Source organism: Alligator sinensis, unplaced genomic scaffold (assembly GCF_000455745.1).
Source record: "Alligator sinensis unplaced genomic scaffold, ASM45574v1 scaffold107_1, whole genome shotgun sequence".
Classification (NCBI taxonomy): domain Eukaryota; kingdom Metazoa; phylum Chordata; order Crocodylia; family Alligatoridae; genus Alligator; species Alligator sinensis.
Window position 1 is genome coordinate 322,795 of NW_005843041.1, and position 11,975 is coordinate 334,769.

Below are 11,975 nucleotides of genomic sequence, written 5' to 3' on the forward strand. Positions count from 1 at the left end.
AGTCCCTGGCTGTCTCTCACCAGAGAAGGGGGAGAGGAACAGGGGAAAACCCTGCTCGGACCCCGTCGCTCTCCCGTCCCGCGCTGCTCTCTGCTGCCCTGGGTCATGCAGGGTGGACCCGGGGTCTGACCCCATCTGTTGCTCTCATGTAGAGCAACAGCCAGTGTCGAGGTGCGGGATGGTCCTGCAGCCATGCTCTTGTAGAAGACTTACCTTTTGGACTGTGGGTTGACTACCAGGCTCGGGATTCTGCCCTTTTGATTGGTGGAGCCCATCCACCAATCAGGAGTCAGCCAAAGGACTGAAGTCATGCCCTTTTTCTGTGGGGGGGGGGGGAAGAGGACCTCCACGGACCCAATTGGAGACTGCAACACTGTCAGGTCCAGCAGAGTCCAGGGGCGGAGCCCTGGGGACGATATAAAGAGCCGTGTGCCTGGCACAGGGGAGACGCGACGGGGCGGCTGAAGACGGACAGTCGGAGCGAGACAAGCTGGGGACGAGCTGCCCCAGCGGGGAATAGCCCCGGGCTCCTGAAGGTCCCTGGGAGGGCGCGAGACCCTCGAGCTCAGCACGGCGCGCGTTTCGGCGCACAGAGCTCGGGCTCTGGGAGGCTCGAGCCTGCAACCCCACACGGTGCAGGGGGCACGGCGGCTCAGGCCTCATCTCCCGGCAGGCAGCCAGGTCCGACGGCACGCAGGGCGGCGCACGAGGGAGCGGAGCCAGGGAGCAGCAGAGGCTGCTCGGGTCAGCCACCTGGCGGGAGGCCCTTGCTAAGAGCCCACGTGCCAGGAACCAAGGCACAGGGAAATAGTAGTGCTGCGGCGTGAGGCCCAGCACCCAGGAGCCAGCCCCTCGCCCAGTCAAGGCCCTCAGGGGAGGGGTCCCTGGTGCTTCCTGGACCCCGCCCCCCCCAGGGACCCCATTGGAAGGAGGACTCTCTCTTGCTACGGGATAAATGTTATTGAGATTGTTTACAATCGCGCTTTATACTGAAGTGTTGTAGTGTGACGTTGTACCACGTGCTGCTGCTGAAACTGCTTACTTGGGATGGGTAAGTAGTGCCATCGTGAGACAGTCATTTCTGAAAAACACCCTGTTGGGCTGCCTTGAATGCTAGGTCCCCTAAGGGGGTAGCGGCCCATTTGATGCCGATCATTCTGCATTAAAGAAAGGGGGAACTGCTCCTCCATAGGGGTCAAAGCACATTGCCACTGTTCTATTTTGCCTGACCCTTTAATTGAGTACAGGTTCCCCACTGTGGGGTGGGGAAGCTGCGGATATACAGTGTTTTCCCTGGGGGTTGTGGTTAGGAGGGATTCACCCACAGTGTTATTTAGGGTTTGACCTTGGTTACTGGTCAATGCCCTCTGTGTAAATATATGGGGAGGATGTTTCGTTTTATATTTATGTATGCAGTATGTTAATAAATACGGTAAATCGTTAAGAGCCTGTCTCGAGTCTGCCACGATAGAGGTAGGAGGGAACCACGAGCCAGTGGTGGTGACCCCTGCCAAAGCACCCACATCTCTCGCCACTCCCTTGTGATGGGGATGAAGGTGCACCCGTGGGTGTACCCAGGCTATACTCTTATCTGGGCAATACTTGGGGAGTTTGAGGGAAAAGCTGCCCCTCAGCAAGGTCGAACAAGGCGAAGACAGATCTTGCAGGGAGGAGGCGGAGGCGGCGGCGGAGGCGTCCAGAGATGAGTCAGTGGAGGGTGGGGTTCCCCTTGCTGCCTCTAAGGAGCCCCCTTTGCTGCCAGACCCCGGCTGACTCCGTCGGGCAGAGGGAGACGCACAGCGACGATGGCTCTCAAGTGTGTCACAGGGTTGGTGAGTACCAGCCCTTCCCCCTGGTCGGGGGCTCTGCCCAGGGGGCCGGGGAGCCCCTGCGACCTGGATTTTTTGCACTCCCCCGAAGCGCCCTCCCCTGAGCTTCCCTCTCTCTTCCCCCTTCTCAGACCGCCCCCTGCGCCCTGGTTTTTCATGACCTTTCCCCACCTTGTACGGGGGTGCGAATCCAGGGCTCCGTGCCATCCGACTGCCAGAGGTAAGTGACTGGACACGTAAGAGTCTCACCCGGGCGTCCAGCTGTGTTCAGATCTGGCATCCGATCCCATCTCCAATTAATGACAGGGTGGGGTGCTCTGGCAGCGGGGCCCAAACTTTACAGGAGCGCCCCTAAATTAACCGCACACGCACACACACGCCGCCCTCCACGAGGCAGGGCAGCAAGTCTCCGTCCCCTCGGCTCAGCACAAGTCCAAGCCCCTGGGCTGTAGCAGAGCCTCTGCCTACGTGGCCTCCAGGCTTCTTGGCTGGCCCACAGCCCGGATCCTGCTAGCCCCTCCTGGTTTGTCACGCTGCTAACTGAACGAACGTGCAGTCAGGTCACACCTTGCGACGTGTTAAGGGTGACGTGTGTCAGGGGTCAGGATTTGATCATAAGCTTTGGACAGGGCTGATCCCACCTCGGGCAGGGAGCTGGACTAGCTGTGACCGCCCGAGCCCCCTGCCAGCCCCACTGCTCCAGGATGTCTAGGACCGCGGGACTGCTGATGCTCTGAGATGCGTTTCTATTTCAGAACGTGACCAGGGCCGGGCTGGGTCAGACCCACGGTCCATCCAGCCCAGTGTCCATCTCCGTCTGTGGCAGGTGGATGGAGAGCGTTGAGCTGGGAATCTCTACTGAACGATCCTATTCAATACCTGCCCTGGCGTCTACCATGGACCGGTCTAGAGATACCAAAGGAAATCTCTCGAACCGCCCTGTTCAACACCCATGAATAGATCCATCCCCCATGAAGTTATCCAGGCCTCATTGACCCTGGCTCTGCTCCTGCCTCCGCCACCTCCTGCGGCCACGACTTCCACCAGGGAACGACGCATTGTGTTAAAAAGTCCTGTCTTGTTACTTTTACACCTGTCGCCTACTCATTTCAGCAGGTGTCTCCTGGTTCTAGTGTCCTGGGATGCAAATAATAGCTCCCCGGTCAATTAGTCCACAGCCTTCACGGTGTGATAGACCTCTTTCCACTCCCTGCTCAGCCGTCCCCTTTCCCAATGGAAGAGCCCTGGGTCATCTTAGTCTCTCCTGCCCCGGCAGGTGCTCCAGGCCCCTGATCAATAAGCTGCCTCCCAGGTTGGGAGTCAGGGTCTGGGGCTAGGAGCTCGGGCTCTCACCCGCTGCCTGCCCCCCAGGTTCTCTGTGGACTTCTGCTGTGGGGAGGAGACCAACCATGATGTGGCCTTTCACTTCAACCCCCGCTTCGACCAGAACACAGTGGTGTGCAACAGCTTCCAGAACCAGAAATGGCAGAGTGAGCAGACCAATGCGGAGAACCCGTTCAGGCACGAGACCTGCTTCCAGCTGGACTTCTCCATCACTAATGAGCACTTCGAGGTACTGGGGGCCAGTCAGCCACAGGCTTCCCCCCCAGGCTGGGCCAGGTGGGGCGGGGAGGGGGAGATAGGCCAGGGGCCCGCAAGCAGGGCTAGTGGCATCCAGGGTAGGGACAAGCCAAGAAACCCGGAGCCCAGGGGGGCAGAGGCTCTTCTACAGCCCAGCACCAGGGCCCAGGCTTAGATTTGTGTTGAGCTGGTGGGATGGGCATGCATGTGTGAGTGCACGTGTGCCCCCCTGCCCTGCTTCTCCCTGGCAGAAGGCAAGGCTGTGAAACACCCCTAAGGTCGTCTACCCAGCTGAGCCCCAAACAGGGACTGGAAGAACCCCCTCAAACATCCCTTTCCACCCCAGGGTCTTGGTCAGACCCATGGCCTCATGCGCACCCTGCTCCCTCCTAGGTGCTTGTGAACAACGAGGTGTTCGAGCGGTTCCGTCACCGCATCCCCCTGTGCCACGTGAAGGTCCTGGAAGTCGGGCCCAAGGTGGACATCCACAAGATTGAGTTCTTCTAAGTTGTCCCAAAACCCAGAAGACCCCAGTAACGGGGACCCTGCACTGGGGATCCCACTGGGACCTGCTAGTGGATGTGGAGAGCTGCCAATAAAGTAGCCTCGGGGCTCTCCCCTACCTGCACCCGTGTCTCTTTGTGCCTTTGCTGTAGAAATGCATGGGGCTGCTCATACAGAGACCTTTCCCCTGGGGCTGGGGAGACTCTGCCCTGGGGCGGGGGGGAAGCCGAGCTAGGGGCTATCGGAGAGCACTGGGGCTGGCAGGGAGCTGCAGGCCATGGTTAGTCCAGCCCCGGCCTGAGGCAGGATCAGCTGTGACCAAACCAGCCCAGACGCATCCAGCATCAAACCTCTGAGCAACATGACCGTCGGCCCTGACACTGCACCGAGCATCGTCTCCATCCCTGCCTCTAGGAAAGCAGAGGGGATTTGGCGGTGGGGAATGACACCGATAGATGCTCCAAAGACCCCAGGCTGAGGCTGCGCCGGTGCTACAGATGAAGGTAAATCGCCTTCCCACACCTCCCCGTGCATGCCAGTCTGACCAGAGGGAAAATCCTTTCCTGCCCCTGTGCAGCATAAGGCTCAGTCTGAGCGCAGGGGCAAGACCCTCCAGCCAGAACCCTGCGGGGTCGATGCCAGCAGAAGCACTGGCACAGCCCCGTCCCTGGTCCCCAGCCTGGGCTGCAGCAGCACCCAGTGTCTCGTGGGTGCAGCCAGGATGTTGGGAAAAGGAGGCAGCTGGTCTGGGGCCCCATATCCTCACAGCCTGGCTGTCACCAAGACCGAGATCCAGTGCATCCCTGCTGTTGACTCAGTCCCAAAGGCACCCACTACCACAGCAGCATCGCTCCGTGACCCCTCCAGGCCCAGTGTGGAGGGCGAGGCAGGACATCACAAGCGGCCAAACCCCTGAGGGCCCCAGAGCCGTTTACCAAAAGGGCTCCGTGAAACAGAGCCTGGGACGTGCCCTGGGCAGCAGGACATGTACAACAAACAGGACGGGTTCTTCTCCAGCGAGACAGATACCAGGAGCTTTACACCCATGCGAGAGCGGCTGGAGCTAGAGCATTCATGGTCAGATCAAAGCCAATATGAGGGCTGAATTGTGCACGGATTTGCTACAGCAGATAGGAAGGTGTAAAGAAATATAACAAACCAGGCCAGACATAGTCAAGAGATGTGTCACTCGTCCCAGTGTCGCTAGAGTCTCTTATTCAGATTTGTCAAACAAAATCTTGCTTTCTCAAGAGAGTCTTGATGGTATCACCAATACCTCACTATCAAGGATTTCTACCTCTGAGTTAAGCTTTTTATCTAGAGCTACAAGCAGCCTGCAAAGCTGGGAAAGAGAAGAGACACATTCCCAGGAGGGGTTTTGGGCCAGCTACAGGATGGAAGAAAGGCTAGCTTGGATACTGGAATATGAAGAGCATCAAAAAGGAGAGGGGGTCGGTAACACCCGAGGAGCGGAGAGACTAGCAGATATGTGGGAGACGACTGTGAGCCGTGCAGTCAGTGGAGTCCTTCCCTGCTGCCCCAACCAAGCAGTTGCTTTGAAAGCTCAGGCGGGGGCAGGAATCAAAGGGAGGCTACGTCCCCACTCCCCTCCTCTCCCCACCCCCCTCAAAAAAACCCTCACAAGACTCTTAAGATACTGAGGGTCTCAGACCCTCTTTCAGAAATGGCCAAGGCCCCTGGGGGATGCCCCCACATATCATAATTGCAAGGATTAGGGTCTTGGGGGACAAGAGGAGCAGAGAGATCCCCAGGGCCCTGAGCTAGGCCTGCGTGGGCAACTTGGACCCAGTAGCAGGATGAGATTGGGTCTCATGTTAGCCCCCTCCTCTGGCCCTCCCCTCATGCCTACCTGGTACCAGAGCCCTTCTCCCTCACTCGCCTGCCACGCCTTTGCTGATTCTGTAATAAATGCTGGGAGGCTGCCCAGGACCCCAGCCACTCAGTGCCATAAATGCTGCTTTTGTGTCTCCAGCCTCTCCTACAACCATGCCGGTGCCTCACAGGTGTCAGCAATCAGTCTCTCGGCCCCAAGTCCAATCTCTTGCATCTTCAGGTCCTTATATCTTCATGTCCTGTCCCTTGAAGGTTCTGGGCCCCTGGCCCTGGTTCCCCCAGGCTGGGGCTCTGCATCCTGCTACCTTTGCTCTGGGAGCTGCGCGATGCCATGTTGTGCCTCCTGGTGCCAGGCAGGCAGGGGGGACATGCCATGGCCAATGTGCAGCTCCCGGGGCGAAGGCAGCAGGGTGCAGAACTCAGCCCACAGAAGCAGCCTGCCTCTGCCCTGCACACAAATCTGGGGGGCAGGTGCCACCCATGGCTCCCCCGGGGGTGCACACAGCAGCAGGGACCTGTGCCCCTCCACCATGGCTCTGTTATACAGGGCCACATTCGCCCCAGCCCCTGCCCCACTCCCTCCCTCACTGTGGGGGCCTCAATCTGCCCTGCCCCCACCATACCCCTTCTCCTCCACAGGCTAACTTTTTGGGCACTGTCTGTGCCTCTGCCTGGAGAGTGCTAGACACACAACAGCTGTCATCCCAACTGTAACAACAGGTAGGATTTTTAATTTTTTTTTCCTAAAGCATTATCAGTTGTAGTAACATAGTCATCAGGTATATAGCAATAATCAGTAACATAGTTATCAGTTGTAGTAATAGCTTTTGTATAAATCTCTGACCTATTAGAAGTCATATAAGTGACTAATGGGATTTATAAACCAGCAGTCAATATATCTATATTGGTTTATACTTCAAAAATGGCATCTCATGATTTACATACCAAATCTCTCAATTTTTGACACACTGCTGTTGGCAATACTGCAGAGAGGTGGTGCGGTCTCCATCCTTGGAGGTTTTGAAGACCCGGGTAGCCAAAGCCTTGCCTGGGATGATGGAGTTGGGACTGGTCCTGCTTGGAGCAGGGGGTTCGACTAGATGCACCCCCGTGAGGTCCCTTCTCTTGCACACCCAAAGTGTACAAGTCATTTTGTAGTGTAAGGCGTGTTCTAGTTTCATGTTGCTGTGTATCTTGTTTGTGTTGTAAAGCATGGAGTAGGTTTTCTATGCGTCACATTTGTTGTATGTGGTGTCCTTTCTCGGACTGGAAGAGGATGCCATCCCTTCTCTCTCATTGTGTCCAGACCATCATCTCTTAAGATCTCCCTCCAAGGGATGGTGGAACCAGTGTGCCAACTGGCCACTTCCCCAGGAGCACCGACACCTTTGAATTCTTGGTCTGCGTTAGCAGTGTTCAAATGATGCCGTTTCTGATTGGGACCAGGTGATGAGGTCAGAGAAGTGATACGGCTCGGGTGTAGGTTGTAGCCGTGTTGGTCTAAGGACACAGGCAGACAAGGTTCTTTGTGTAAATCTAATATCTTTTATTGAACCAACCCAAATAGCTGGGAAAAAAAACATTCTTTGCAAGCTTTCGGGCATCAACACCCTTGGTCAGGCTGAGGAAGCATCTGCAGTTGGTGTGTGCACTCTTCCTGGATGGGCTGAATAGTAAAGCCAGCGGCTGACCTGCATGCAAGAAAGGCAGTCAGATTGGCTTTCTTGCATGCATACCAGCCTCTGGCTTCTTGACTATTCATCTATTATTCTTGACTATTCAGTCTACCCAGAAGAGCACAGAACAACTGCAGATGCTTCCTCAGCATGACGAACGGCGTTTGTGTCCGAAAGCTGGCAAAGAAGAGTTTTTTTCCAACTATTTGAGTTGGTCTCATTTAAAGTTCAGGCCACCTGGGCCGAGGGGTCTCTTTTTCCCCCGGGTCCCCAAGAGGAGGTGGGGGCAGCGCTGGCATGCCTGCTGGAGCTAGAGGCCAGGGGGCACACAGGATCAGGGTTCGGATCAGCATCACTGTGCGGGGCTACGACTGGGAATCCAGGGCAGGAGCCCATAACACACCCCACAGCCACCCTCCGACGCTGCCCAGCACCGTCACATCAACTCAAAAGGGCCCTTCCAGTGCCGAGGGAGACAACGCACTCAAATTCCTGGGGACTAGCCTCTTTTGGGTCAAGACTCTTGGACCGTTGAGCTGGGGTCAAATCCCCCAATGTGAGGGGGAGGGTAAGGGGTGCTACAGGGTATACTATAGACCCAGACAGTGTTTTTTTAACTGTATTTTGTGTTCACCTCTGTAATAAATCAGGGGGTCGTGTCCATACCGCTTGTGAAGGAAGGGTTGTTGGTTGTATCAGACACCCTTGTGATTTATTTAGTGTTTACCCTGGGCTGAGCCCCCACCCAGGAAAATGTATTTAGTACCCCAAAATTGAACCCGACCCTTGTTGCTGCCGAGCAGCGGCCGGCCCACGGGTTACACAACCCTCGTTGTCTGTCATTCTGTTCTAGGAGTCGTGCGAGAGCCCCACAGCAGAGCAGAGGCATCGCTATGCCTAGATCATCCCCACCAGGCCTCTCCTCGAGCCCCTCTGGGCATGGAGAGCCTGCGCCCTCCCTGCTCCGACAGAGAAGGAGGTTTCCCAGTCATTGCTGGCCGGAGGTTTGCAGAGACTGCCAAGAGTTCGGTCTACTGCAGCGGTTCTTAATCCTTTCAGACTCAAGAGCCCCCCCCAATTTAGACTCAGGCCCCCCCCTCTCAGAAAACACCTACTCCTTGCTTTCACCGATCTCCCCTACAGAAAGATAAGGCGGCATTTTGCTCCCAAGGACACATCTGCAGCTGATGACAGAGCACCTGGGTCTGAGCCATGGGTGGATCTACGATCTAGAGGGCACGGCGATTTGTCCCGTATAATCCAGTCCATATTTTGATCATGTTCAAAAGGACCTAGAAGCTTTCTGAATAAGCGAGCGGCCTCAGGCTGCCTTATTCCGTCAAAGACGGGAGCAAATATTCTTGCACGGGGATGTGCCTTAGTTTGCCGCGTCCTATGTGATGCATGAAGATACCACAAACTAGGCAAGAACAACAGACTTTTGTGGTTTCACGAGTCCTGCCACCATTAGGATTCAAGGGACGTCTCTTCTCACATTCATAAAACAAAATCTTACTGACTCCAGCATCTTAACAGGGCCCCCAGTGCTTCCCCGACTCTTCTTTCCACCCACGAGCTCACATTTCCAGCTAGGGTTCAAACCAGTGAAACAGGAGCTGTGGTGCCAACGCAGAGCTGCACTGCAGGAGAAAGGCGAGTTTGATTAGTGCAACATCACAAGCATTTACAAGGATGGGAGGGGTTCACACTTGGAGCGAAGAGTTTAGGAGGAATCGGGGAGAAAACAAGCCATCCAATCAGAGGATTCCCTCACTGCTGCCCGAATAGAAGTGCTGCCACCACTGCCAGGCACTTGGTCTTTGGAGCAGGAATCAGAGGGGGCAGGAGGGCAAATGCACCAGTACCCTGGATGCCCCAGTACGAGCCCCCCATCCCATGGAGGGAGACTGGGGGGCAGTGCTACCGCAGGGCACGCACTGCTCTGGGGGAGCTGCAGCCTTGGATCTCCCGGGGCTCCAGGCACGAGCGTCTGTGGAAACAGGTCTGGAGTAGCTGATGACCGACAAGCTCGGTGAGAACTGGGTGGGAGAATAATTTAGCCACCCCGATTCCTGCAGATGGTCATGTCCTTGGTGTCCACGCAGCTTGGCAAGGACCAGCCAGAGGCTTGTGGGCCTTCGGGTGCATTGTGGACCCAAGGCAGACCCCTACATGGGCGCAGCCAGGATGTTGGAGAGAGGGGGCAGCTGGTCTGGGACCCCGTATCCTCACATCCTGTCTGTGGCCAAGCGAGAGATCTAGTGTCCCCTGCTGTTGGCTCTGCCCCAAGGGCACCCACTACCATGGTGGCATTGTACCATGACCCCTACGGGCACAGTGCAGATGGCGAGGCAGGACACTGCAAGCAGCCAAACCCCCAAGGGCCCCAGAGCCATTTGCCAAAAGGGCCCCACTAGAGTGTGGGACATGCCCAGGCACCAGGACACGTACAAGCACAGCACAGGGGTTTCCGCCAATGCGACAGACGCCAGGAGCTTGACGCCTGTGCGAGAGCGGCTGGTGCTAGAGCGTGCAGGGTCAGATCCAATGTGAGGGCTGGATTGTGCACGGGTTTGCCAGCGCGGATAGGAAGGTGCAGAGAAACAACGCGAACCAGGCCAGAAGCAGTCAAGACGCGCGTCATTCGTCCCATTGACGTTAGACTTAAAATGCACGTCTCACTCACACTCGTCTCACAACATCCCGCCTCCTTGAGCGCCTTGATGGTGCCGCCGGTACTTCACCGTCAGGCCTTCCTACCCCTGAGCTCACGTGACCGCGCCCGAGCTAAGGTTTGCCGCAAGAGCTACAAACGCCCTGCAGGGCTGGGAGAGAGCAGAGACGTTCCCGGGAAGGACCATGAGATGGTAACAGGGCAGAAAAAAAGAGCTGGCTTAAGTAGCGGGACATTAACACCATGAAAGAGGAGAGGGGGCGATAACACCTGCGGAGGGTAGAGAGTAGCAGGAATCTGCGAGATCGTTGTGAGCCATGAAGTCACCAAGTCACAGATAGCGAGGGAAGGGAGCTCACATCCAGTCCAACCCCCTGCTCCAAGCAGGACCAGCCCCAACTCCATCATCCCAGCCAAGGCCTTGTCTGCCCGGGTCTTCAACACCTCCCAGGATGGAGACTGCACCACCTCTCTGGGGAGCCTGCTCCAGCGCTTCACCACCTTCCTAGAGAGAGTTTTTCCTAATATCCAACCTAAACTTTCCTTGCTGTAACTTGAGCCTATTGCTCCTTGTTCTGTCACCTGCTGGCCCCTGGTCCCAAACCTTGGGCTCCCTTGCCCTGTGTGCACCCCACTCCGGGCGATGGGTCCTCCAGCCCCTCAGTCTCCAGCAGGAAGGTGCTCCAAGGCCCAGCAAGACCCCAGGCACCCCAGCCACACTTGCTCCCTTCTGCCCCGCTCCAGGCCACAGCTCTCCAGCTCAGTCTTCCAGCCCTCTCAGGACTCCCGCACCCCTTACCCCGACCAAAAGTGCACCGAGTTACTTACCCCAGCTCAGACATTAGCCAGGAGCTCCTCTCCTCTCCCCACAGCTCTCCAAAGCAGACTGCCTGCCTCCTACCAGGCCCTGGGTTTATATGTGTCAAGCCCCGCCCCATCTGGTCAGATGACTCTCTGATTCGCCACCCCCCACACCTGCCGGTTGCTTCAACTGCAGCCTCTTCCCCTCTTAAAGAGACAGGCGCCTGCTAAATGCCTTGTGTCAGGGTGTTAGAGAGAGGCTGGGGCTCCTGGGTTGTGTGTGTGTGTGTGTGTGTGTGTGTGTGTGTCCTGGACATGTGGGCCCTGCATGTGTGCATGTGTACCCTGGGCACCCAGGTCCTGCATGTGTGCATGTGTGTGTGTCCTGCACACCTGGGTCCTCTGTGTGTACATGTGGGCATGTGCATGTATATGTATGTGTGTGCGTGTCTCCAGGACACCTGGGTTCTAAGCGTGTGTGTGTGTGTGCGTGCACGGGCGCGCACTCAAAGCCCTGCACTTCCCTTTTTCCCCACACGGAGGCACCCTTGGCCCAACCTACACTGGTTCTGACACAGATGGGGGGGCGGGGCGTGTTGGGGACACGTCACTGTGACTGTGACTGCCCTCCCCCGCCCCATCCCGGCTTCCTGGAAACCAGCAGGGAAGGTCGCGGGGTTCGTCTAGGACACAGAACCGCATTGTCCACACCCCCCCCGGCTGCCATCGGGGTGCTCGGGGCTGCACGACGCCCCCCACCGGCCAGGATCGGGGGTGCTTGGGGCTGCACAGACCCCCCAGGCCAGGATGGGGGGTGGGCACCAGGCCCTGTCCAGCCCCCAACATAGCATGATCCCCTTCTCCAAACGGGACACATACAGAAGGCCGCCCCCCGCCCCCACCCACGCTCCCGCCTGGTGGAGCTGGGAGCTCAAGAGCCCACAAGTCCTGGCCACTCTTCCCCACCGCCGCCTCCTTCCCTTGGGCTGGGGGAAACTGAGGCAGGCCCAGGCCCCCGAGGGGTGGGGTGGGGGGCACCCGGCGCAGCTCACCGCC

At 57.3% G+C, this 11,975-nt stretch overlaps 1 protein-coding gene across 1 annotated transcript; it reads left to right on the plus strand.

Annotated features, from left to right (window-relative positions):
- The first annotated feature begins 1,746 nt into the window (after nucleotides 1-1,746).
- LOC102369511 (galectin-7-like) lies at nucleotides 1,747-4,032 on the plus strand. The gene is made up of 4 exons (XM_006036944.2): nucleotides 1,747-1,832; nucleotides 1,961-2,049; nucleotides 3,201-3,402; nucleotides 3,804-4,032. Exons 1-4 carry the CDS (start codon nucleotides 1,806-1,808, stop codon nucleotides 3,915-3,917), a joined length of 432 nt encoding a protein of 143 aa, XP_006037006.1. The 5' UTR covers nucleotides 1,747-1,805; the 3' UTR covers nucleotides 3,918-4,032.
- Nucleotides 4,033-11,975: the final 7,943 nt, after the last annotated feature.

Excerpts from the sequence above, each read along its gene's own strand:
- LOC102369511 (XM_006036944.2), top strand. The coding sequence starts at position 1,806 with ATGGCTCTCAAGTGTGTCACAGGGTTG. Across the intron at positions 2,050-3,200 it reads GTGCCATCCGACTGCCAGAG|GTTCTCTGTGGACTTCTGCT; the intron begins GTAAGTGACTGG and ends CCTGCCCCCCAG. Across the intron at positions 3,403-3,803 it reads TCACTAATGAGCACTTCGAG|GTGCTTGTGAACAACGAGGT; the intron begins GTACTGGGGGCC and ends GCTCCCTCCTAG.